At 30.9% G+C, this 27,248-nt stretch overlaps 8 protein-coding genes and 2 long non-coding RNA genes across 12 annotated transcripts in view; 9 read left to right on the top strand and 1 right to left on the bottom strand.

Moving 5' to 3' along the window:
- LOC146534404 (serine/threonine-protein phosphatase 2A regulatory subunit B'' subunit delta-like) overlaps positions 1–27,248 on the bottom strand; it is a 91,939-nt gene that overhangs the window by 34,113 nt on the left and 30,578 nt on the right. The window contains exon 1 of one of the 2 annotated variants that reach the window (XM_085193332.1): positions 7,272–7,447. The exons of the other annotated variant lie outside the window; for it this stretch is intronic. Coding sequence (XP_085049458.1) covers positions 7,272–7,316 — 45 coding nt within the window. The 5' untranslated portion in view covers positions 7,317–7,447. Of the gene's footprint in view, positions 1–7,271; positions 7,448–27,248 lie in introns of those variants that run through there. 2 annotated transcript variants of the gene reach the window in all.
- LOC146534414 (uncharacterized) lies at positions 11,707–13,270 on the top strand. The gene is made up of 2 exons (XM_085193337.1): positions 11,707–11,837; positions 11,963–13,270. The coding sequence occupies exons 1-2, from the start codon at positions 11,781–11,783 to the stop codon at positions 13,112–13,114; spliced, it is 1,209 nt and encodes a 402-aa protein (XP_085049463.1). The 5' UTR covers positions 11,707–11,780; the 3' UTR covers positions 13,115–13,270.
- LOC146534413 (uncharacterized) lies at positions 13,354–14,169 on the top strand. 2 transcript variants are annotated; one of them, XM_085193340.1, is made up of 2 exons: positions 13,354–13,510; positions 13,671–14,169. In XM_085193340.1, exons 1-2 carry the CDS (start codon positions 13,451–13,453, stop codon positions 14,058–14,060), a joined length of 450 nt encoding a protein of 149 aa, XP_085049466.1. In that variant the 5' UTR covers positions 13,354–13,450; the 3' UTR covers positions 14,061–14,169. The 2 variants fall into 2 exon arrangements, with proteins under 2 accessions (XP_085049466.1, XP_085049467.1); XM_085193341.1 differs by having other exon boundaries at positions 13,385–13,510; positions 13,684–14,169.
- LOC146534412 (uncharacterized) lies at positions 16,746–18,338 on the top strand. The gene is made up of 2 exons (XM_085193336.1): positions 16,746–16,897; positions 16,973–18,338. Exons 1-2 carry the CDS (start codon positions 16,847–16,849, stop codon positions 18,227–18,229), a joined length of 1,308 nt encoding a protein of 435 aa, XP_085049462.1. The 5' UTR covers positions 16,746–16,846; the 3' UTR covers positions 18,230–18,338.
- LOC146534411 (uncharacterized) lies at positions 18,557–20,142 on the top strand. Its single transcript, XR_014878444.1, has 2 exons — positions 18,557–18,711; positions 19,836–20,142. It is a non-coding gene; the product is annotated as an uncharacterized LOC146534411 (long non-coding RNA).
- On the top strand, positions 20,552–21,434 carry LOC146534410 (uncharacterized). Its single transcript, XM_085193342.1, has 2 exons — positions 20,552–20,798; positions 21,028–21,434. The coding sequence occupies exons 1-2, from the start codon at positions 20,748–20,750 to the stop codon at positions 21,319–21,321; spliced, it is 345 nt and encodes a 114-aa protein (XP_085049468.1). The 5' UTR covers positions 20,552–20,747; the 3' UTR covers positions 21,322–21,434.
- LOC146534409 (uncharacterized) lies at positions 21,518–22,488 on the top strand. Its single transcript, XM_085193338.1, has 2 exons — positions 21,518–21,674; positions 21,761–22,488. Exons 1-2 carry the CDS (start codon positions 21,630–21,632, stop codon positions 22,469–22,471), a joined length of 756 nt encoding a protein of 251 aa, XP_085049464.1. The 5' UTR covers positions 21,518–21,629; the 3' UTR covers positions 22,472–22,488.
- On the top strand, positions 22,620–23,476 carry LOC146534408 (uncharacterized). Its single transcript, XM_085193339.1, has 2 exons — positions 22,620–22,774; positions 22,847–23,476. The coding sequence occupies exons 1-2, from the start codon at positions 22,733–22,735 to the stop codon at positions 23,414–23,416; spliced, it is 612 nt and encodes a 203-aa protein (XP_085049465.1). The 5' UTR covers positions 22,620–22,732; the 3' UTR covers positions 23,417–23,476.
- Positions 24,639–25,202, top strand: LOC146534407 (uncharacterized). Its single transcript, XR_014878443.1, has 2 exons — positions 24,639–24,788; positions 24,925–25,202. It is a non-coding gene; the product is annotated as an uncharacterized LOC146534407 (long non-coding RNA).
- LOC146534406 (uncharacterized) lies at positions 25,509–27,209 on the top strand. Its single transcript, XM_085193335.1, has 2 exons — positions 25,509–25,715; positions 25,794–27,209. The coding sequence occupies exons 1-2, from the start codon at positions 25,677–25,679 to the stop codon at positions 27,108–27,110; spliced, it is 1,356 nt and encodes a 451-aa protein (XP_085049461.1). The 5' UTR covers positions 25,509–25,676; the 3' UTR covers positions 27,111–27,209.

Below are 27,248 nucleotides of genomic sequence, written 5' to 3'. Positions count from 1 at the left end.
CTCCGTTCTCTATTTTCCGGCAAATTCTTTGACGCATTGCGTGGCAGAACTCAACGCAGGGCTTTTGTCTTTTTTAGTGCCAGAGCGAGGCAAAGACAATATTAATAAATAATAATTCATTCCCACGAGGGGATCGAACCCGTAACCGTCGCGTTACAGCCACAATTCTGTATTTGTATTAACAAAAACAGTATTTAATTTTTTTTTCTGTATTTACAATTCGATCATTACAATGTTGACTATTAAAAGGAGATTGTAAACATGAATGAAGTAATTAACGATTAAATATCTGTTGTCACTACATTATCGAAGTCGGGGTTGAAAATTACCCAGATTGGATTCGAAAGTAGTAATCACTCTTCTCTGTTGAAACTAATTATAGTGAATCACGATTTACTTAATTGCTGTATTTAAGCTATACGCACTTTATATATCGTTGTTTTTAGCTTCACGTTTTATCTCGCACATGGCAGGGTAGGTAGAGGGAACGTGGGAACCTAGTGTTAAGACACTTCCATTCCCCATAAAAAAAAGTAGGGATTAAAATTGTTTAAAAATAAAACTAAAACTACTAGTAAACTAAACTAAAACTACTACTAAAAAAATAAAACTACTAGTTATAAAAAACTATGAATTTTGTAGTAAGTTTGTGCTAAAAACAATACGTCATTTTTTAACTGACTTCTGTAAGAAAAGGAGGTTATCAATTCGACTTAATTTTTTTTTTCATAACTTTTGACTGGGTGATTCGATTTTGAATTTTTTTTATTTGAAAGGTGAAGCTTCCCACTCCCGACTTCAAAATTATAAAATCTTTGTATAATTATTTTTCACTTTTCAGTTTGTTGTTAGAAGTCGGTTTTTCTTTTTGTTAAAAAATAATTTATGTTAAATATTGAAGGACGAAAATGTAATACATATAACATACATAATATACATAAAAAATGTGACGAATTCGACCTTCTGTTTAAATATGTGCAGATATAAACGAAAACGTTTGTAAAATCATATTTGTATTGTCTCAGCGGAAGGCCATTGGAGCTAAGAATAGTTAGTAATATAGGATGTTTTATAGTACTGTCAATCCTGCTACCAAAGACCCCAATGTGAAGAGAGTCGATAAACTATCAACTTTATGGTTATGTGTCCAAATCTAATCTTAAATAATATAGCCTATACTATGTTATTTTTCTAATATATTGCGTTATCCGAATTATTTAGATAGAAATTAGCTATACTTTCTATCTATCGCGGCCAGTCGTTCGGTAAAAAATGGGGAGCGGAGTGTATTAACACTAAGCTCCTTCTGCCTACTCTATTACATGCAGGATAAAGCGTGAAGCTTCCTTTTGCCTATATCTAAATATAAATTATAACATTTTTTTTTGCGGCTGCTTAGCAATGATACAGTAAGGTGGTAATGCCTTCATCATCATCTCTTGCAAAAAATAATTATTTTATCATATAAAAGAATAATGGAAACAATTTTAGCCAATTTCAAACTGCATGGCTCAATTGTTAAAAAAACTTTCAGGAAAGAAATTAAATGTTGAAAACTAACATTTTACTATATACTGGGAGTACCAATTAAATTGGAATTGGCTACTGTGATTTTACTAAAAATAATGTTTTGCGCAGTTTGTTATATATTATATATTTTTTTAACTTATTAGTGTTTTACTATAAGGAGTCTTATACACACGAAAAAAAAAAACAAAAAGTATTTTACATATATCGCTCTGATGTAGAGGCAAAGCGCGGCGTTGAGTTCTGCCACTTAACACCAGAATTCGGCAGAAAGTAGGGAACGGCACTCCGTTCAATCTAGTGTTAAGACTAGGTTTCCTCTGCCTACCCTGCTGTGTGCTTGTTGCTAGTTGTTACATATATTTTGAATTTATACTTTATTATGCTATACTAATATAAGTAAATTTCACAATAATTTCACATAAACGTAAGCAATGACTAACGATCATATACTAGGTACGTAGTCCGTAAGTTTCTGGTCTATAATTATAGTACGGGATAGAGCAGCGCGGGTGCGTATAAATAGGCGCGCGCGCATGTCTGCCGCCTCACGCCAAATTGGGAAACGGCAATGTCCGATGGTTAATAGATGTGGCTTTTACTGTCGTTTTTTTACATAAATATGCTTAAGTAATATATAGTAGAGATATAATAATTGTAAGAGTAAAATATTTTGCAAATTGTACGGGATACATTCAATTTAAGTTTCATGAAATATATAGAGCGAAAATAACTTCCGTGGCGTTTTCACACATATCACACTCTGCAGAATACAGAGAGAGAGAGAGAAAGATAAGAAAATGGTGTATTTTAGCTAAACAGACCACAGAACATTTACATGTATATTACATACCTATATTCATTTAACTAAGAAGACTGACTCTATAACTATAGTTCGTTAATCAGGCACATCTCAACTAGACAAGACATTATAGCGAAGACATCTTCCTCATTATATATTATAATACAGGAACCTTGTGTAAATTTACTTATATATTTAGAAATAATGGAACCATTTTGAGCTTTTAACGTTGCTCCTCTAAGTATATTCAGTTTAGATTTCCCTTTTCACAATTTACATTTCTTATTACGCTATTATCATTATAAAAGGCTACATTATGTAAAACAATAGTATATTATAGGTGTGCTGGCTATGGAACGAATCAGTAATTTCTGTAGAGTCGACTCAATCTTAGACGGTCGATTGAAAATAATATTTTGTAATAAACCAAGATTAAGAAAAATATATAATATACTGTTTTACGTTAACGCTAACTCTTGCAAAATGAGTTTACACGTATAATGCTGATACATTCTAGGTTAAATACTTATTTCTATATGAAATATTTGATAGCAGTTATAATTTTCATCCATATTTAGTAATTAATACATAATTATGTAAGTATAACTTAGTATCTACTGTTCAAATTTTAAAAGTGGGTTATTGGTTAGAATCCTATTTGAAATATAAAAGGAGAACAAAGAGATGTGCTACTAAATTTTCTCTGCCTTCATTAAAAAAATGTCTCATATTAAATACATTATTCGTATATTTATTTTAATACATTCAAATATCTTTCCTACGACATTGCTATATCACATAAGTTTATCCGTCGTCAATATTCCGGACCATATTTGGAAGCTGTGCCAACATTACTTTTATTGAATAACAAATATAAAATGATATTGGTATTAGAATCAATCAAACGTGAAGCATGTGTTTACGTCATTTTGACGCAGTCTTATATTCCTTGTATATACATACATACATACATTTTCTTACTTATTATAGCAATAAAAAAATATATCAACTTACATTGAAACATGTTAAGTTAAATAATGTCTTCGTGGCGCTGTGATACTGTGCCTGACTGTTAACATGTTAGTTGTGGATTCGATCCCCACTCGCGGGAACTATTTAAATAATAATTATTTTTAACTTCATATAGCAAGGTAAGCGGGGGGAACAAACCTGGGAACCTAGTGTAGCCATTAAGACGTTCCGGTCCCCTTTTTCCGACAAAGTCTTGAGGCATTACGTGTTGAGTGGCGGGACGCTGCGCTTTAACTTATAACCAAAGCGAGGAAATGAAGTTATAAATTTTCATTACTCCGAGTGGGAATCGAACTCACAACCGTCGTGTTAATTAATTAAGTTAATATTTTGTCTAAATCTTTTAATTTTTTATTCAAAATCAAAGTGTGAAACCGACAATGGAATAATTAAGAGTAATTCAACAATAGACTAAGTTATTCCACTCTCAGAGATAACAAAAGCAATTGATTAAACTTCTTGAAATATTATTAAAATCTGTCTGAGCCCGAGTTAAACTTAATCTTCCGTTTTTTGTCTCATTCTCACATGCTATTTATACATTCAATTGAGTCTCTGTCCCTTTCGTTTCAGGAAAAAGACGTAAGGGAAAACACAAACATTTTCTTTCAGTGGTAGATTTTCCCTAAAAACTGACGTACTGAGAGTTTTTATAAATAAATATGTAATGTGATATAGATTTCGACGTTAAGTTCCACTGCTCAACATTCAATGCCTTGAAAATACGGCGGAAAGTGAGTAACGGAGTGTCTTAACACTAGATTTCCTCTACCTACTCTGCTATATGGTGGTGGTGTATGGGTGCATACAGCATGAAGTAAAAAAAATAGAGATTTTAATACTGAATGTAAGAGTTTCAGAATTATGCATAATAAATCTAGATTTATATACGAAATTCATACCATTAGACGGTAATATCTAAGGTCAATTATTTCTTTGAATCGTAAATATCTATAAATTCAGTCTGTACGCTGCCTACGCTTGTGTTATGGTTTCAGTACTTTCATGACAGCTGAGCAGTCCCGACGCGTTGCCATGGCAACCATTGATCGAGCGCCATCTTGAATGCAGTCGTCTGCGTCTATTGACAATCAAATGTATGGAGCAAAAACGGTTTGTTTATTTTGGTAATATTCAAATATTTAAGTATTTTTTATAAAATGTACTATTAAATATATATTGTTGCTGCAATTTTATTCATAATATCAATAAATAATATTTACTTTGTCATATATGTAGGTAAAAGCCATTTTATTTAAAACACACAATGTTAATTTAAACATTACCTGAAAAGTGTGTGAGACTGTAATCTGAATTTTAATAATAAAAGCAGTATAATTTTTGTGTGATATTTATATTATTTATTTAATTAACAACACCTATGTAACTATTTCGTCATTAATCTATTTAAAAATGTAATATAAATCTTATTTAATCGTATTTCTGTTTTTGCACAAAAAAAGTGATATTATGTCTTCACAGTGTATCACGTAGCAGCGTACGCAGAGGAAACCTAATGTTAAGACACCTCACTCCCTACTTTCCGGCCAATTCTGGAGGCATTGCGTGTTGAGTGGCGGAACTCAACGCCGCACTTTGCCTCAACACCAGAGTGAAGAAATAAAAATATTAAATAATTTATTTCCTCGAATTAGAATCGAACCCACGTGTTTTTGTTACAATGACGCATGTGACCCTACGACTGGTCTCCATATATTTAAAATATACGGAATTATTTCAAAGTAATAATATGACTAAGGTACCTTTCTAGAAGTACCTGTACGTAAGTAAAACTGTGTCGTTTATTATATATTTTATAATTACAGTCCACCCACGATCTTTCATTTATTTTAATAGCGTTCTTGTCCTTAATTTAAAGGTTAACAGGACTAACATTATGCAATTGTTCTAAATTATACAATAATATATTAAATTTAGTATTATTTTATAGGTTATAAATTTATTGAGCGATTATTCTTCAATAGAATTACACATTGGCAAAAGTTTTGTAACATATATGGACAACAGACGTCCAGGGCCCAATTCCTTGCTTCCTATATCGGTAAAATAGGTATGTTGAAATAGAATTATTTCTCTAATTAAAATTTCTCTAATTAAAATTAGTATCCACATCCATCGTTTCTCTGTTCAGTCTTCAATCGTCTCTACAAAACGACGGCATTAAAACAAAATTCTCTTTTTTATTCAGCTTCATGCTGCATTCTATATATAAAGCACGGTGACATAGAGAACATAGTGTACAGACACTCTGCCCTACATTTTCAAGAAATCACGTCTATTTTTCTTCATATTCACTGTGTATTCCTCACATAGCAGAGTAGATAAAAGGAACCTTGTGTGAAAACATTCCGTTCCCATTAAGACACTACCATTTCTAAATAAGTGGAATCTAGCTTAAAAATAGCTTATTCTGGGAGTCAAGATTGAAACTACAACCATCCCCCACTAGCCTCTATAGCCTCTAGCCTCTATATTACATTTAATATCATATAAAGCATATAGTTTAGTCCAGATGCTGTTAACGAATGAGCTCTATTATAATAAACTCAATTTAACTAACAACATTGCACTCTAGTATTCACAAAGTAATTCGAAGCTGCAAACCAGCAAATATTCTAAAATAGACTTTATAGTCACAGGAATAAGATAGAATTTCCGTTTCGTATACATTTGTTGTAATGCAGTCAGCATATGTCCACCCACCAGATCGGGAGAATATGGAAATTCATTAAATAGTTCATTAAAGTGCATACAATGCGAGCATTGTTGATTTTCCAAAGTGGGATGTTTGAGGTTAACCTTTAAACTTTGACATTGTTAAAAGGATAATGGAGATTCTATTTTGTCAGAGTTCATAAGTAATTAAATGTATTTAATATAATAATTGTAATCTTTAGTTTTTTTCTATCTTTTCTGTTTTACAGTGACTGAAATACTCGTATTTCGTATAAGGATTTATTAACATTATTATAATATACCTATTATATTATAAATTGTATGTAAATATAACCCTCTTTCAAAATTAACACAGGTCCAAGACAGAAAAATCTTTAAGTCCTTGGACTGTAAAAATCAGATTTATTGAAATATTCCTATTAAGAGATGTCACGTATTCAAAGCAATTTACCATTCGTTCACGTCGATAGAATATAAATGAAGCCAATAACTAATATATACTATAATAACAAATATAACTACTTAACTTTTATTATTGTATTTTATATAAAAATAATTGTAATAAAATATTTTGAAACATATTTGTTTTTTTTTATATTACAGAAAACTTAAAGTAATAGAGTAAGCAACTCTCCCATACGTGTTACTATTGGATCTTCTTTTCTTCCTTGATGTTATAAAATTTTAAATGAGTTAACTGAACGTGAAAATATTTTTAAAATGTTTTCTAATTAATAAAGAATTAGAAAACGTTATAATAAAATAATATAGCTCGTGATCATATTTTTAATAGTTTTCTATAAGAATATTTATTTTTTCAGGTTCACGCTGTATTCCGCATATAGCAGGGTAGGCATAGGGAACCTAGGGAACCTAGTGTTACGACACTCCGTTCCCATTTTCCGTGGAATTCTTGAGGCATTGCATGTTGAGTTGACCTCAACTGTCTGTGTAGAACTCCACGCCACGCTTTGCCTAAACACCAGAGCAAAGAAATGAAAACATTAAATATTACATTTCCTCGAGCCCAGTAACCAGTTCTTAATTTATTAACATGCTTAGTTATAATTATTAAAATCAAAATACAACATTTCTTAACTATTAAAATTAGGCAAGAAATAAAGAAATTATTCACAAATGCGTAAGCATATGGACAAACATATATTACGTAATACATAGACATAATTTAATAAAAACAACGCTGTCAACTCACCCCACAGGGAAGGCTACCTGCCCCCACATCATCAGCTATCACCATATAACGAACTGGTACACAACACTCAGACAGACATACGGACGGACATTTCACAATCACGTGCTATGACGTCACTTGTTACAAAACAAAACAAAATGTCACTTCCACGTTTTTAATTATCAATTTGGATGATTACAAAAATGTAAAAGTCTCACGTACGCACTGAGGTATTACTAAAGCGGTGTTAATTTTACATAGAATGATAAGGCGCGTGCGACCGATAACCGCAGGTAGGGTGGGGGCAACGGCCTCTATCTTTGTTTTCAGTTTCAAGTTATTCCTCAATACTTAAAGACTATTATAATTAAATAGTATTTTAAAATTTTAAATGGTATAATTTATTTTATGTTTTTTTTTTATAGCTTCAAGTTGTATCTTGCATATAGCAGGGTAGGCAGAGGGAACCTCGTGTGGAAACACTCTATACTCGTTCTTGAGTTATTCTTTTTAATAGCGATTCAAAAAAGGGTTTTAGTTTTTTTTTTATTAAAGAAGCAAGTCTATAGACTAAACATGGAATCTAAACAGGCTTTTAGTATTAAATTTTGTTAAATTGTAATTATATATCTATGGATTTATCATGGTTTTGAGGCTGTCATAAACTTCCATTGCTATTTGTTGTGCTAAATGTCAAAATGTCAAACCACAGTGGACAGCTTAAGCTGAAAATTAACAACTTTATCCCATTTAAATTGGAACTTCGTGACGTTAATTAATTCGGTAAAATAATTATTAAAGCTTCGTTCGTATTATTTCAACGAGTGCCGCCGTCGCGGTGTAGGCTTACAAACGGGCTACTGTAAATGCGACAATTGTAGGTTCGATTCTCGCTTAGGGAATTGAAATATATAATATTTTTATTTCCTTGCTCTGGTAACGAGGTTTTGGTTCCCAGATTGCCTCTACCTATGCTGCTGTTTGTGGAATATAACATGAATCAAAGGATTCAAAGGGCGCAGGACCGGACGGAGTGGCGAGCATTGGGGGAGGCCTATGTCCAGCAGTGGACCTTAAAAGGCTGATGGATGGATGGAACATGAATCAACAAAAATAGTTTACTTTTAACCAGGTGGACCGACGACCTTAAGAAGACAGCGGGAACCCGCTGGATTCAAAGGGCGCAGGACCGGACGGAGTGGCGAGCATTGGGGGAGGCCTATGTCCAGCAATGGACCTTAAAAGGCTGATGGATAGTTTACTTTTAAAATTATAAACCTATTTTAGAGTAAATCTTAATATAAACAATTATTAAGTACTATATAGCATATTCTTTTACATTATAATATATTTCATAAATTGAAACTTTCAGTGCAACTCATAAGCCTAATTGCATAAAATGTGTAATTAACTTTGTCATGTAGAAAAATATCGATAAAAAAATCGATATTTTCAATCTGTCAATTTTATTTTCACAAATTTTCTCAACATTACTATTTAATTCAGTCATAAATGTAACAATAAAAAATAAGTACTTAATGTAATAATGGAAACCACAACCACCAAGTTAATTATGTTGTATTGTCTTGTTGATTGGTCACTTACATAAATCATCTAAGTAACTGAATAAGATAACTAGGGAGTATGTCAATGTTATTACAATTCGATATAGATTTCATATAAATATATATATTTTTTGTAAATTGGGAATTTAAGACTAATTCTGGATATTATTAGTTTTGATATTTTGCATAGGAGTTATTTATAGGACGTAGGTGCTCGCCAAGACGGGAATTTGCAATATTCGACTTCTAAGGGGTTGTTTGTGGGGTTGAAAGTTTGTATGAAACTTCGTTACTACAAATGCTAGGAGCCTCAAATTTTGCATGGACGTCACTTATAGGACGTAGGTACTCATGGAGACAGAAATTAATAATAACATAGTTCACGCGGGCGAAGCCGCAGGCGGGCCGCTAGTATAACATATTTGTCATACAAGTGAGGTAAATGAACGCAAATATTGCTGGATGAAATAACAAAAAAATATATATTTTGGTATAAAAAAATCGTAATTTTTTTATAAATAAGAGATGTTTCAAATTCTTTTTTCAGATAAAGAGAGATAATGTTACCTCATGGCACAAATATCCCAATATTCGTTTGTCACAGACCACATTTAACCTTAATACTATTCATTAATATTCACAAGTGCGCCCGCGCAAGTAGGCCAGAACTGCAAAGGTCAAGTTGATTTAATTAACTTCGTAAATTACTTGTGAAACCATATTATATATCTAGTCATTATTTTCTTAATATTCCTAATATAAGTTTTATAAATAACGTTTAAAATGTTCGAAACCTATTTTTAAGAATTTTCAGCTGGTGCGGTTGAAGTCTTTTCGGTTTCATATTTCATACATTTAAGTAACACAGCCCGCACTAGCGTGAAGTTTATATCAGGTCGATATTGACCTCAAGCGTAAAAGAAGGTAATTAAAATTATTATGTTAAATAATTGTATTATTAAAGAAACATTAAAAGTTTAAACGAAGTAAAAGAAACGGCACAAAGGTGGACTGTAACGCGACGGTTGTGGATTCGATCCCCACTCGAGGAATTCAAATATTTATTTACGTTTATATTTCCATTTCTTCGCTCTGGTGTCGAGGCAAAGCGCGGCGTTTAGTTCTGCCACTTAACACACAGTGCCTCCAGAATTCGGCAGAAAGTGGAGAACGGAGTGTCTTAACATTGTGTTCCCTCTGCCTACCCTGCTGTTTGCAGGATACAGCGTGAAGCTGTTTTTTTTTTACAAAGAGGATTTTTGCTTTAACAAGTTTCTAAATAGTAAAACATCAATCATGCCGCAAACAAGACAGGCCGCGGATGTTGTTATCTCTCCCAACACGGTATCTCCGGCGGTGACAACAAAGCTAACCATTTCCTCCACTACAGGAAGTAATAAACTTATAGTAAGAGACGATACTAGTGATAGGATTGTTGTTTTTAATTTAGTGACCATATTATATAATTTTATTGCTTATAATCAATATAAGTATTTTGCTGTATTTATCTATCTTAGTATATAATATGTAAGTATATCGTAGCTTAGTAAATTAAGTTAGTAAGTAAGTAAGTAAGTTAGTAAGTTAGTAAGTAAGCAGAGTTACAAGCGTGTGACTGTAAACGCGACAGGATGTGGGTTCGATCCTCGCCCGAGGAAAATAAATGTTGATTATTCTTATTTCCTCGCTCTGATAATGACGTAAAGCGCAGCATTTAGTTCTGCCTCTCAGCATGCAATGTCTCCAGAGTTGGGCAGAAAGTGGAGAACAGAAGTGTCTTCTATGTGCGTGTTAATATTAATTTAAAAAAAGGGTTTTAAATTCAAGTTTATTTCAAACATGCATATGCATTCTTAAGTTCATAAAATAAAGGTCTTAAAAATAACATCTTTGTAAAAATTATAAAATTAATATAATCTTATCTGATTAATTGCGAAAAATAAAATTATATTTATCTTCAAAGAAACCCAGCAAATGCGAACCACCAAATATAATAAAGATATATTTTTATGTAAATAAAAATATTGGGTTGAAGACCTTTTTATTGAAATTTAGTGACCGCCTACAGCAGTTGTTTAGGCAATAAAATGCCTTATAAAGACGATAAAATATACGTATTTTTTATATATCTCTTAAATTTTTGACAAATTAACATTTCATTAAGCCTCTATATATTTCAATTTAGACTATTTAGATAAAAATGCCTACAAATTTGATATCATAAAATTAATATGGCGCAAGGGACAGTCGTGGCGTAGTGTGACTGTACGCGACGGTTGTGGATTCGATTTTCACTCGGGGAAAAAAATATTTTAGGTTCCCTTTGCCCAGTCTGGCTGAAATTTTAACTAAATTAGTGTCCTAGTCTCTTATAAAATTTACCTTTTATGCTGTATGCTTAGGTATACGAGTATAAACGATCACCTCACCTGTAACAAGAAAAAAAAAATTAAATATATGTGTTAATCGTCAATTATATATATAGTATTTATTGGAGTGAGGAAAAAAATACATGTAAATAAAAAAAAAATAAGTATAAACTACAACAGCCTTATATCCAATAAGTACTACAGACTCGCTTTTACTAGACTAACACGTCGCTACGTCACATGCATATGCCTTTTAAATATGCTAAAAATACCAAACTAAGACCTGATAACGTCATCTAGGCCATATTTTTAGAATGTTATTTGCTATTTTTAATACAAAACAGCTATATATAATACAAAAAAGGTGAATTTATATAGATTTACCTAAAATGCTTATAGAAAGTTATAATATATTTTCTTTGTAGGAATTGCATGTTCCTATGATTTCAGAAACACTTCGATATAAATCGATTAAGTAATGTCTTTCCTAATTTTGATAATATTATGTATGTAAAATATGACAAATTTGTGATGACAAGATAAACACAGTCGTCGTATAAAAGAAAATAATTACTGTGCTAATAAAATTGTTCGAGATGGAGAGCCCATGGCGGTCGGCAACGTTTTATTGTTTCGTATATTTATTGCTACCAGTAAGTTATATATTAAATATGGCTTTAATTAAAAACATTCGTTAACTCTTAAGTTATATAACTTAATAAAATTATTAAATTACTTGTATTAAGTTAGTTTTAACTAAATATGTATATTGTTACAGGATGCCATTTTAAGCCAAAATGTGCCTTCTGATGTTGTATTAAAGCAAACTTTTACACCAACGCCTACAAATGATAAAGATTTAAAGAGAGATTTTTCAAATATAGCGTCAAAGCCATCATCGAAAACGCAGTTTATGAATACATTACTGTCTTTGGCATCTAACGGGGCATTACCTGACATAACTGGTTCAGCTGTTCCAACACCAATTTCAGAAAATCCTTTCACGCCAAATATAGTGGGTGATATACCACGAACAGTCAATTTAGTGCCAATGCAGCCACAAATACCATCTTATATTAAAGAATCAGTGAAATTTAATGGTCCGCCTTCAACGATAGCAAATTCAGTTCCAAATATGTTATATACTTCGCCCCTTCTACCTACTTCTTATGTGCCTTTGCGACCCATACAGGCTACCTCAGAGCCAATATCTTTGAATAGCTATTTAACAGTTCCTCAAGTGATACCCGTACAAAATTATGGAAATGTTATTCAAACTCCACCTGCAGTATGGCAAATACCACAACCTGTTAATGACGGTTATAACTATGTTTCTGCTAAGCCACTGCCATTTTCAGAAATAGGTCCACCACCTGTAAATTTGCAAATAACTCCCCCTTCTCCTATTTTACCAGAAATCAATACTAATTGTGGAATTATTGAGTTTTTGACAGCGCCAAATGTAGGAGCAGTTGTTCAAGAGCCTACAAATTTAATAAGTGACTATGACACTGATGGCTATCCCTTAAATTTACAAATCAATTTACCTTCTCAAAGTATACCAGCTCCTAGAATAACAGTTGTTTCTGCTGCACCACAAACCGTTGTGGAAGCGAAAAAAGAACCAGAATACAGTCCTTTCTTACCATTTGGAGGCTTTCCACCCCCACCACCAATTGTTATGAGAAAATCAAGATCGAGCTGGCGAAAAATACTGCCGATTATTTTATTAGCTTTATTTAGTGACCGTGGCTGTTATTATGGCGGCTGTAATGGTTGTAATTGTTGTTCTGATTCTGACAACCCCATACCTATTCCATTTCCCATACCAATACCCATAAATAGTCCTATTATAAACAATTCTAAATCTTCATGCTCCTCTCGTAAACGAGGGCAAAGAGGCAATGGAGGTCAAAAAGGAAGGAACTAAATATATCTTTCATGTGTTTGCTTAAAGCAAACATATAAAAGAATAGCAAGATGTAAATAATTTATTTTTAAGATAAGAATAATTTTAGTTGTTATTTAATTGTAACGCTTACGTATTTTGCAACCTTTTTAAATATATGTAAATGTATCTTGATAATATTTGTTTTATTTAAATAGCACGTGCTTTTTACATAAGTTAAGTAATTTATAAGATTAGATATCAGATTGAAATCTGACGTAACTGAAGCAATATAACATCGTTTACATTCGATATTTTATCTATAGGATATCTTGTTTAGTTCTTACATCAAACATTTGTTTGACATAATTTGCAATAATGAAACTTTCTATCATTATGCAAATTTGTCCAATTTTGATTCTTATCGTTTTATATCAGGTAAATGTATAACATGACAATAGGCTTAAAAATGATTAATAAATCTTAATATAGGTGCTTCAAAGTATAGGTCTTTAAATTAATTTAACACTATCTTCAAGAAAATAAAAGTAAACAATGCCAATAACCTCCTAATAAAGTAACCCAAATATTATTCCAGGAAAATGTTTTAGGACAAACGATGTACCCGTATGGCGGAGCGCCAATCGTATATGACAACCACGGAGACGATGACCTCGGGCTCATACTGACAGTATTGCTCTTGGCAGCCAGAAATACAAATGGCTACTGCAACTGTTGCAATTGCAATAATTGTGGCGGAGGAGCTAAGACCATACCGGTACCATTTCCAATACCCATTCCCACCAATAATCCTATTATTAATAATCCTCAATCAGGATCTGGAAACTCAAACGAAAGCGAAGAAGAAAGTGAAGAAGTTGAAGAAGGCTCCCACAGTAGTAGCGAGTCAAGTGCATATGAAAAGTCATCATCCAATCTGACTCTTTCTTATGTTCCAGTTCCAGTGGGATCTCAGGAATCTGATTAATTAATGTTATTGAAATGTATATTTATTTATTGATTAATTAACCTTTATTTATTTAACTTATTAAACTTTTGTATGTTAATTTAATATTAATAAATGATATTTTAATAAACTATAGTTTAATTTCTTGATCTTGGCTCCGTTACCTTATTTTTTGTTATTTGTTACTAAAGTAAGAACCGTGTCTTAATTCGAAAACTAATATATAATAGCAAGAAAAATATTTAACTAAAAAAATACCTAAAAATGGAATAAAAAGTTAAATTTTATTAAGATCTAGTAAATTCATGTAGAATAAAATAAGTCAATTTGATGCGATCTGTAAAAACATGTATTTACGTTAATTATTATAGGAGTAATATTTCTTATAATTGAAACTTTTACCTACCTATAACAATGAGAAGTATCTAGATTATCCAAAAAAATCTTATATGAATAAAATACTATATAAATATCATCTTCTAAAATGTATATAGTCTGTGTTTGATAATCCAAAAAAAATGTTTACAACAAAGTGAAATAGTTATACCGTTTATTATAGTTTCTGTCTAATACAAATTCCACCAAAGAGTAGAAATCATTATAAAATGTATGAAGCTATTTTCTATTTGAAAATGTGTGTTGTCAGTACAACAAAAAGGCAGAGAAATTAATTATGTTTAAGCTAAATTTTGAATTCTTGAATTTTGAATCGTTAAGTTCAGTTCAGTATCTTCAGTTGCTATTTCATGAATCCACTCATTTAAATAAGAAGATATTTTCACACAAGTGCTATGTATGCTTAGCTCTATTTTTTAATGTCATGGATGACAGTTTTCAGAACAGCACTACTTTAAAGATCAGTTCGAAATGCTTTAACCGAAGAATTGATCTGAATTATATAGTTTTAGAGAGCGTTTTTAAATAGGTATTTAGGGTAATTATTATAGATTTTACGTTTTATAGTGCACATAAAGGAGGTTGTAGACTACAGCTAAAATATATAACCACTAGTGGGCCCAGACGCGGCTACGCCCGCGAAAATATAAGCCTAAATAATTAAAATAAGTTAAAAAAAAATAATAAGTGGAGATTTATTATTGAAAAAATATCTGAGTAACCGAAATGAACAAACAAAAGAAGTAAAAGTAACTAAAGGAAATTCTTAATATTAGAAAAAGTACCTAAAGTTTGCCGTGCGCGCGTAGTAAACATTTTTCTATATTAAATAATTATTCATTTTTGCGAACAATATTAAATAAAATCTCAAAAGATTAAAATTACGATATTTTAAGTGTATAACATCGGTATGGATAACCGAACTGAGATAAATTAATTATAAGCAGTAAATAATTACATAAAAAATAATAGTAATTCGAAAATATATAAAAATTTACAAAATCATCAAAGTCTGCCCGTTCGCGTCGGTCATACTATACCACTCGTAGGCTAGGTCATTTGGAATCAGTGACATCTTAATTGTTTATTAGAATGTTATACAGTAAACTATAATTTCCATCAAGATGAAATGTTAAAAGTGACTATTATATTTATTTTCATAAGGATGAATATCAAATTATAGAAATCATCTAATTTTTGTTAATGTATACAAATCTATATCGGCGCGCGTCATATATGCATTAAGCAAACTCACTTTGGGTGACGTTTTCTTAAAACAGCAAACTTTGCAAGCCGTTGCTTAGCAACGCGTAGCGACGATTGTTATTAACATGGCGGAATAAATTGCTTGTCAAATTAATTATTTTAATATTTTGGTATATATCGAAAATATTACAAATATGAGAAAAAAAAAGTATCCCATGTTCATCCCGGGACCCTCAAGTATCTCTATATGAGTATTTTATCACAATTAAATTAGCGGTTTGGCCCTGATTGCGTAAAGGACAGACAGACAGACAGACAGACAGACAGACAGAGTTACTTTCGAATTTATAATATAGGTATGGATAAATAAATATTTGTGGTATAAGAAATATAAAAGACTGAACTACCTACAGGTACGGTAGTACCGTAGTATTGTATAACATATTATTTAACTAGCGTTACCAAATTTAATAAAATAACATACCTATAATACATTTTGTAAAGTTTATTTTCTTAAACGAACACAAAAAATGCATAGTATTTATAATATACACATCTTGACCTGACTCTACCCGTTTATAGATTTTGTATTTGTGAAAATCGTAGTAAAGTAAATTTGGTAATAATGTAAACTAAATGTATAGAGACAAACAAGGAGTTTAACACGATAACAAAAATATTAATTTATTTCAATATCAATTGTTTTCAATATTTTATGTGGATTAAATTAGATTTTTTTTAATAAGATAGTATGCTCCTGATTTGAACTAATAAATGTAAAGGGTTGTGAGGATGTTCTACGTTCACGTAAAAACTATTGAACAGATTTAAATTTTACTTTATATTTATATTATAAGTTACACATCAGAATAATACATAGAATATATTTATATAAAGATTTTGTATAATTTGCTTATATAATAATTTACAGATTTCATATATACATTTACAGATTAGCTACAAACGCAGTGGTATATCATAATAAATAATAATATAAAATGTAATTCTAGAATATTGCATAATTTTAATGCATATCAACGTTAAAATAACGTAACATATTTCACTGATAAGTATTAAGAAGAATATGTTCAATCACATCTAGATAATATCGACTGAAAGATAAAATATATCTATTGCTTAAGATCTTTTTAAAATAAATATATAGTTGGCTGTATCAATTATATTCTCATTTTGTACATGTCGAGATGGCAAAATTAAAGTTTCCAGTAATAATTGCAGCTTTATCGTTTTTACAAGTAATTTTATTAAAAATATAATATTTTATTAGGAATACAATATATGACTAATAAATATTTTGCTTTACATTTTAGATAATTCACGGACAGATCGGTAATTTGGCTAACAATCCAACAGGACCGCAAAATCTTAATCAAGGATTTCCTACACCTTTAAAGAACGCTAATGAAAATTTACAAAATGAAAATTTTGGGAAAGGTTCTAATTTTAATACGCCAGGACAGTTCAACATGCAGCAACCTCAACCTCTAGCAACTTTGCCGCAATCTTTTCCATTGCAGCAAATTCCAAATCTGCAGCAAAATCTACAGCAACAACTACCACAAAATTTCCCACAAGTTATAAATCAACCTAACCAATTATCTGAGCTACAAGTACCCATTTTATATCAACCTCTAAATATGCCACAACCGCCACTACTTCAGCAACCAATACTTCAAGATACTTCCACCCAGTTTTTCCCCATTGTTCAGCAAGCTACAGTGCAACCATTTAATCCAAAAGGTAATATTAACTATCCTCAAATACCAGTAGGAACAATGATGCAAAAAAATCCCGTTCAAATTGCTCAAATACTTCCCTCTTCAAATTCTTTTGTATCTCCTTATTCTTCCATATCATCAATGTCACCTTACGGTTGCCAGCGTACAGAATTTATGCCTAACCTCGAAGGGAACTATGCAAGGCAATATATTACGGTTCCATTTTCTGTACCTGAAACACAAGTTATTAAGTCTTTCCCTGTACCATATCAAGCCGTGTTGCCTCCATCAAATCCAAGAGTATTAGCTCAAAGTCCAGCTCCATATCAGAACCAAGTATATAGTGTAGTTCGTAGTCCTTTAGATCTTCAAAATAATATTTCTACTGATGAAGATTTGCTCGAAACTGATAACCTGACAACTCTCCTTTTATCTTTACTACAATCTACAAAAACGTCAAACCAGCCCCAATATTATAGTCCATATCCTTATACGCCTTATGGACCTTACAATACTAATGTAGCACCTAAGTCGTCAAGCTTAAAATCTCTTATGCCACTCATTTTTGATATAATAAAAGAGAAAAGGGAAGGATGTGGTTGTAACGAAAATTGTAATGGCTGTCGGAAAAAGAAATTAAATAAAAATTTAGATAACCAGGTCAATGGTAACTATTCAAAGAAAAGAAATTATAATTTAAGGGATGAAATGTTCCGAGATAATAACTCAGATGAAGATACACCGAGAATTGCTAGAGAACATAAAAAATGCAAAAGACTTAAAAGTTCAGCTCCTTTAGAGAGCATTGAAAGTAGAGAAAATGACGAATTTTCCGAAGAACAGGAATAACGAAAAGAATATAAATGCCAATATATGTAAATAACAGTAATTTAAGACGTAATGTGTTATTGTAATGATAGTAATAAGCATTAAGAAAAAATAAAATATATTAAATATACCTACGAAATTTTAATTTCAATCCTATTTATCCTCCTATATGAATAAAATTAAATGGAAAATCATAATTTAAATTAAAGTATTCATTAAGAAATATATTATTAAAAATAAAGTTATATATTTACACGTAATAATCATTAAGAAGAGATACGTCTGTAATTCTCTAGACGTTTATATTTTTCTAAAAATGAATCATTAATTGTTATGTCTTTGTTTTATATCAGACACCTGCGTGACAATAACAATTGCTGTAATTTTCTTGATAAAACTATAGTATAAAGGTTGTTATCCCGTTGTGTAATAATCATAGTAGCTTGGACACAATGTCTTCAATCACGTGGATTATTTCTTTCATGGCTCTTTTTCTATTTAATGTAAGTTTTTAAATGTTTTTCTATTCGTCTAAAAATATTTTTTTTTTCTTCATGTACATAGGGAACCTGGGAACCTCGAGTTATGTTAGTTAGTTAAGTAACACTCTGTGCTTGTCAATTATATTTTTCAATATTCAGTGAGCTTATGTTAAAACACTCCACACCTCTCCTTTACCACACCAGGGCAATGAAATTAAAATATTAAATATTTTTTTCTTTGAGTGGGGATCGAACCCACAACCTGTCGCAGTTACAGTACACAACATTATAAAACATATAATAACTATATTATAGTTATAAGATCATATAATTTCGATAAAGATCAAAGTAATATTTCATTTTAAAATTGGAATTGTATTTCGTAAGCTTCCCAAAGTTGAACGAGCATCAAATTTATTTTCCTATATCAATTACTTTGTTCCGTTTGATCGCCCTGAAAACGCGACCTCGTACCCAAAGTACGTTTGGTAGACATTTTCTAAATATTTTCCGGAATCTGTTATAAACGACGAAGCTATTTTGTTTATATAAGAATTATTACCAAGCTTCTTTATAGATAAAATATTATATGTTTAAAGCTTCTTTCACATATTTATAAAGTGATGCCATGGCGAGAAATTATTTTTAATTTGCACTGTTAAATCCAGAATTGAATTTACATTAAAAACTTATTTTATAACTTAATACTGAAAGGTATTATTTATTTACTGATAGTTTATATGTCACATAGTATAAATATTTATTTGTATACAATTTTAGATTCGTCATTTACGTCAACTTAATTTAAAAAAAGAATAAGTAAACGGCTTTAAGTTTAAGAATTTCTATTACAACTTCTAAAGCTAAATTTATAGCTATCTGTCAGCGTCGAACTTTAAAATTGCCTTTTAAAATTTATTCACTTTCTCTAGTTTTAGTAGCAAAAATCCAATAAAAAATCCAATAAATATCAATGGTTCTTTAAAATTAAATTTTGCACCCACTCTATATACACCTTAAAAATATATTTTAATCTTCTCAGAATTATCACTCAAGAGTAGGTCGTCATTTATACAAATATTCAAATTTATATTTTTAGTATTTTTTTTTCATTTAACAACATTTTATTTTTTTTAATTATTAAGGTTACAGAAGGTGGTGTGTGCAGTTATGGTGGTGGCTGTGGGCTGCGACCACCTGTGGTACCCGTCCCAACACCCGTTCCTGTACCATATCCGTATAAGAGCAGGGACAACGACATAGAGGATATTCTTCCATTTCTTTTAGTGCTCATCGCCGGGAATGGAGGGTTTTAAATTAACAACGAAAAATTATCTTTATAGTTTATTCATTAATGTAATGTAAATCATTTTGTAAACAAAAAATATGGACACAAAAACGTTTGGATTAAAAAATAATTGACGTGATAATAAATTAATTTATAATTTCAAACACGTTTTTAAGATTGCAGTACAAATCTAAACTTTAAAATGAATCTCTCAACACTATGCCGCCAAAATTCTTCTAAGTAATAGTGGAAACGGAAGTTTTTAATCTTGGATTATTCTTTAACACTTTCCTTAATTATTTTTCCACCTTAAATAAAGAAATAATAGAAATTATTAATTCAGAATAAATATATTTATTCTTCTTCTTCTGCAAAGATTCTTCAAATAATTACAATTATACACGACAGAAATATTAGCATGGAACATTCTTTTTTAATGAAACTTAAACTAACAAAGTCAGTTTAAACCGCCAACTATTTATAAAATATTTTTTTTATAACATTATATAAATAAAATATAAAAATATAATTTTATCAATAATGATTATAATTTACTTCTAACATTATCAAAGTATCTGAGGTAACATTATATAACACATTTCCTGTCATGTTTTTCGTAACGCCAAGGGATAATATGAGGTAATATATTTAGAAACACGTTAAGTTGCATTTCTATTTAACGCATTTCAATTAATAATACGGTTTCAAAATCTGATAAAAAACAATATAAACGCGTGCTGTCAAGAAATTTTGTTTAAATTAAACAGATATGTCTACCTTATGGTGGTTCAGCTTCGTTTTCTTCTTTGCCAACGTCAATGTAAGGCCACTTTTAGTTCTTATAAGAAAAAAGTTTTGATTCTTTTTTTAAAACGCATACATGATATAATATTTTATTTATTTACTTTTTTAATTAACCTACTAAAGATCTAAGATCTATGTACCCATAATTTTCACACATTGTAAATATGCTAAGCACATATAAGGATAAAAACATTACTTCTAAACCATAATTGCAATATAACTATCAAATTCTATATATTTCACAGATAATATTCGTCCAATGTCAGTTCCCTGGGTATGGACAGCATGTACCATATCCTGTCTATATGGGCAACAATGACGATGACGATTGGCAGTGCATCTTGCCAATACTGCTTTTGTTGTTAGCTGATGGCGGATTTGGGGGTTATGGGGGATTCGGTGGATGGGGTGGCGGGTTCGGTGGCGGCTGTGGTTGTGGAGGGTGTAGCGGGGGATGCAACTGCAATTCTGGTAGCAGCACTGTACCGATCCCTTATCCCATACCAATACCTATTAATAGCCCAATAATAAATTGTTAATGTCTTCCTTATCATTTAAAATTAACTTTTAATTATTGTGAAAATAATGAATTTCGTATTTTCAATTATAATGTTTTGTTAAATACATATATTTAAAACACATATTACAAGAATTGTTTTATTTAATAACCCTTTTAATCATTCTCCACATAAGGTGAGATGTATTTTTGTATTAATGCTTTCATTGAAACGTGCTTTTGTCCTTAAATACTTCAGTTACATCATGTGAAATTACCTTGTAACCTATATTTTGAAATCCATTGTGTATATAAGAACTGCAATAAAATAATGCATTTAATTACACCAATATGTGGCCTCGAATATTTTTGACAATATTTTTACTGTTCTCAAAGGTATCTTGGAAAAAAATATTTCGTTTATTTTTGTAAATATTATATGTTAATCATATATTTATTTTTAATTTAAAAGTTAATTTCAGGAATTAGATGTTTTCGCTCAACGAGTGGAATTCATCTCTCCACCAGCAACACTATCCACTACTTCATATATACAGCCAGCTGGACAATTCGTTATACCAGCTATTATTAAACCTCTTATAACTCCTGTCGAATCAGTTCCTGAGCCTGTAGCACCTACAGTTCCTAGCTTCCCTAATTTTAATGATTTCGGTGGTTTTAATGGCTTTAACGGTTTCAACGATTATAATGGCCTAAGTGGTCCATTTATACCTCACCCTGTGCCTATCTACTGCAATGACGACGATAATAACTGGCATCATCTTCTATATTTCCTTATATTTGCTATGAGGAATAGATGGGGAGGGAACTATGGCTATTCTCCGTATGGATATGGAGGATATGGCGGAGGATATGGCGGAGGATGTGGCGGAGGATGTGGTGGTGGATGCGGATGTGGTTGTGGATGTGACGGTGGTTGTGGTGGATATCAGGATGACTGTAGTTGCGGATATAATGACGGTTGTGGGAACAAAGTTACTTATGTTCCCTACCCCATCCCGGTTCCAACGAACTATCCAAATTCAGGGCTAACATGTGGATGTACTGATGGGAATGCATTTACCACCCCAGATGATGGATGTTCTTGTGAAATTCCAACACTGCAAGCTTGCGGTAGTAACGGGAATGCCAATGAAATTAATTTAGTAATTAGAGCTGACACCTGCAAATAAACTTTTCTAATAAATAAGCGATTTTATTTTCTATAATTTTAACAAAATGTTTCCTAATTATTAAAAAAAGATATTTTTCGAAATTTCCTGGAAATATTCTTATTCCATTTGTATTATGATTTCATATATAAATAACTGCATTGCGAGACCTATGGTGAAATATCATTAAAGAACTAAGTTAAACAAATATAAAAACGGGAATATAAACTGAACATTTTAATTTTTTGCTCCTATATCACGACCACCTCTAATAAAGAAGACATGCTCTTAATTGCTGCCCAAATACTGTTGCTTTGGATGACGGTAAATATAAAATCTTTTAATATATTTTAAAAATGTATAACAAAAATAATAACTTATATATTTATTTCTAAGGCAACATACTGTCAGTATTATGGTTATACTGGGTCTTGTTTGGATCCATATTCGCAATATGCATACAGCCAATCTGCTTACGACCCATACGGAACCTACGGATATCCTTCATATTCAGTGCCTGGCTATGACTATTCACAACAATCATATAGCTTTTATCCGGATGGAACACAACAACCAATTGTTATTGTTGTCGATGGTGATGATGATGACGACGGCGATGAATGGGATATGCTAGATATCGTAACCACGATAGCTTCTTTAAGAGGAAATAACGGAGGAAACAACGGACCAGTATACATTCCATATCCTGTTCCTATGTCTTCTGACAAATATGATTTCGACAACGACTTCGATGGTTGTGGTGGTTCAAGTTGTGGTTGTAATAATAAAGGATGTAATTGTAGGAATTGGGATAATTCCTATTATGATTATGACTGCAACTGTGACAGTTGCTGCGATTCGGAGAAGAAAAGACGACAAAAATGTCGTTCAGGCAGCCGCTGTTCCAATTGCGGCTGTGATAAATGTGGCAGCATCAAGCACAAATGTAACCGATGCCGAAATTAATAGAATAATAAAAATCTTTTGAACGAGTATCTGCTTTTAATAAGAGATCATTCCTTTTTTTATCGACAAATTGTAATGTAATGTAAAATAAATAAATTTATAAATAAAATTCGTTTCTTTATTGTATGAAACTTCCTCCTAGACATAGACATTTAAAATAGCTTGTAGTTAAAAGGTATATTCACAATTATGCTATAAATTTATCAGTTTAATTTTAACAGCTGAGAGATAAATAAAACATATTTCTAATTTACATATCTTAATATGTACTCGTATTGTAATTAAATTTATAGTTATTTTATATTTTACGTCTATACAAGGTAAGTTGCTTCAAAACTTAATAATAAGAGTGTAGATATACTATAGTTTTTTTTCAAATCAAGATTTTTTTTATATTTACTTTCATTTGGCCCATTGCTGTCTGGCGATATTAAATAAGCTAAAATGAATATTTCAATTTAATAAAAGCTTGTCGTATTTGCAATTACAGTTTTAAGCTAATTAAACAACTGTGTAGCCTATTTATTACTGGCTCCAATTGTAGGCACAGAATAATCCTTTTGTATATTCAATTGGTTTTAAAAAAATCAGTTTATGGTAAATGAGGTCTTTATTAATTATGAATAAGGAGAGCAATAAATAAAAATTAATTATAATACATATATTACATATAGATATAGTTCACAAATTAGCCAATTTTTTATTATTTTTTAACTAATATTACAAATATATTTTAAAATATTTTAACTAATAGGCTATACGCCAATCATGGTATGCTAAAGATAAATATATATATGTCAAATAAATTGTTTTGGTTGTAATTTTTTCTTATCACGACCGTTTGAGCGTAATTTTCTTTTTTTAATTACATAAAGCACTTAGCTTCCGTTTTGTATAAGTAACACTTTATCAGTATCTAAGGAAAATGAACTAAAGTAAATCACTGGGGAAATTAAATGTAACAGAAAAAAAAAATGTTTTCCCCCCTAAAAAAGATATAAATTTAGAATGTAATTTACTTTGAATTACTATTAGTTTTACATAGTGTTATTTGTTTGGAAAATACTTTATTTTTGATTGCTTTGTCAGAGTAGAGTCTATAATAATTATACCAATTAATAAAATAAGCGCTCAAACACGTGTATTTAAAAATATAAATATTGCTAACATTAGGTCCAAGGGCATCATCCTACGTGCCCCAATTGCCATATTTCCTAGTTTCGAAACTTTAGAATATTGGTCAATATTATTAAATGTGATACTGCATATTAATAAAGCATATAAAAGCAGTTGTTTGTAAAATTCAAAACAAACGATCAAAATGGCTTCTAAGAAAGTCGTCCTTGTGCTGGCTTTGCTTTTCATCCTAAAGGTAAGAAGTAGAGAAAGTTTTTAATACACTATAGTAGTATAGTTTTGACCCCAAATTAATTTATCATCCATCTTTATACTCGACTATGCAATGCAAAGGAGGTAATGTGTTTAATGTGTGATAAACATCTTTTCAGTGTCACTGGGCACAGTGTCAATTCTTTGGGAATTACGGCGGCTTCGGATTTCCCGGTGCTTATGGCTACGACGATGATGATGACTGGGAAATGATACTACCCATACTCCTCTTGACTCTATGTGGAAGAGGTGATTGGGGTGGTTTCGGAGGATATGCACCGCCGGTACCAATACCTTATGCAGGAGGCGGCGGATGCGGATGTGGATGTGGTGGATGTGGACGGTGCTAGGAATGACTTTGTGTACACATATGAAAAATAAATATCAATTTTGCAAATTGCACTTTTTTTTAATTATATTATAGCATAGCCCATTTGACATATTATAATCCTAAAAAGTTGTGTAGGCACTTCAAGAATATTGCCTATAAAATGAATACATAACTAGCTAACTTTTTTGCTATTATTTCGTGAATCATATATTTGTAATATTGGATATATTTGTAATATTGGATAGAGATAAGATAATTATTATGATAATATATTACCGAATGTACTTCTAACACATACATATCATAGAAAATGTTTTGTAATGATATTTAAGCTATTAATATAAAATAATTATAGAAATCGATTATTTTGTTAGTTGCTGTAATAGGGATCCTATAAGTTACCGTATTTTTATAATAGGCAACACAAAAAATGGTTATGTACTTCAATTTTTTTTTATAATCAATATTAATCAGATATATCACTAATTTCCTATAAAAACGTAAAAAACAAACATATGTCTTGTATCGTTATAGGACACAATGATTTTTAGTTATTTAGTGCACTTAGTTGTACTTGAAGTAAGTGACAGTTATTTTAATGATATAAATATTAATAACTCAAAACATATTTTTTCTTATTATAAATATTTGTTTTAGCTCATTTGGTGCATTCACTTACCTGATGAAATATATACTAAAGGATCTGTAGCGAAACCAGCATATCACCATATTCAAACAACGAAACAAATTTCGAATGAGTTAACATCGGATGCGACAAAAATTGCAAACGAAAATTATTTTCCAGGTGTTATTTATCCTACGAGTATTTTAGATGTTGCTCAACCATTCTTTTACAGAGTCAATGCACAAGATCAGGTTTTGGGCCCCTTCTCAGATGATGTCAAATCTTCCTACAAGTTAATAAGTTCTAAGACAGGAGATAGTAAAAATATAAATAATTATATTTTAAAGAATATCTCTCAGTCACAGGAAAATTTAGAATCTGGTACAGAAAATGATGAAAATACTTGTAGTGAGTCCATTTCTAAAGAGAATGAGGATAATGAGGAAATTTTATCAGAACTATCTAATGAGAATATAAATAACACATTTGAAGACAAATTTATGACAAACAGTCATAACACATGTCTTTCTTCCTCTACATCTGCTAATCAAACTGACAGTGTGACTGACGTCGAAGAAAACATTGCTTCTTCACATGTTAATGAAGATAAATCTGATGAAGGTGGTGATTTTGTGGAGAATTTGGAAATTCCAAGCGAAGAAAATATATACGAAGTTTATAGTATAATATCAGATTTAAAAAGTCAAGAAGTTATTCAAGACAATAATGTCACACTGAACTCAAAAAATAACCTTACAAATGAAACAAATGAAGGTTTTTTGGAGAAAGACTTTAACTCTCAGAATATCGACCTTAGACAAAATATATTCTTAGATAAACATGATTTAACATCAAATAAAGCAATTGTGACGAATTTAAATGAAACGCTACCACCTTTGCCAGTGGGATGTTTCGAAAGTAGAAATGTTACAAGTAATATATTAAATAAATCTACAGAAGAATCTTCAATAGTCCCATTACAGGAATCATTAAATATGAGTTCAAAAATTAGCTGCAGTAATAATACCATGGGTAATTTGGTATATAATGAAACAGACTTGCCTCTGGAAAAATTGCTCTTAAGTAATTTAGAAAACGATACATACGAGTATAGCGATTATGACCATAATTGCACAGATGTTAACAACGTGGATGGTCCTGGATCACAAGACGATAGTGATGATTTTTTTCTGGATATGATTATTTCTCTTGATTCTATTTGCAAAATAAATGATACAACATCTCCAAATAAGGACAATGGAATAAATTTAATGGAAATACCAATTATAGATCGAACAAACATCTCATTGCACAATGTGAGTGCAAGCCAAGAAAATATTTACAAATAATAAGAACCACGTGTATCAAATGTATGTGTTGTGATACATTACATATGTATTTTCATTATTTCTTATATACAATTAAATACACTTAATAGAAACAATATTTATTAAATTAAAACCTTTACAAATTATAGGTTACAGCAA

Source organism: Heliconius melpomene, chromosome 11, assembly GCF_056956725.1.
Source record: "Heliconius melpomene rosina isolate 202511_hmr_F chromosome 11, ASM5695672v1, whole genome shotgun sequence".
NCBI lineage: Eukaryota > Metazoa > Arthropoda > Insecta > Lepidoptera > Nymphalidae > Heliconius > Heliconius melpomene.
Note: the sequence above shows the minus strand (reverse complement) of the source record. Positions and strands in the feature narration are given on the sequence as shown.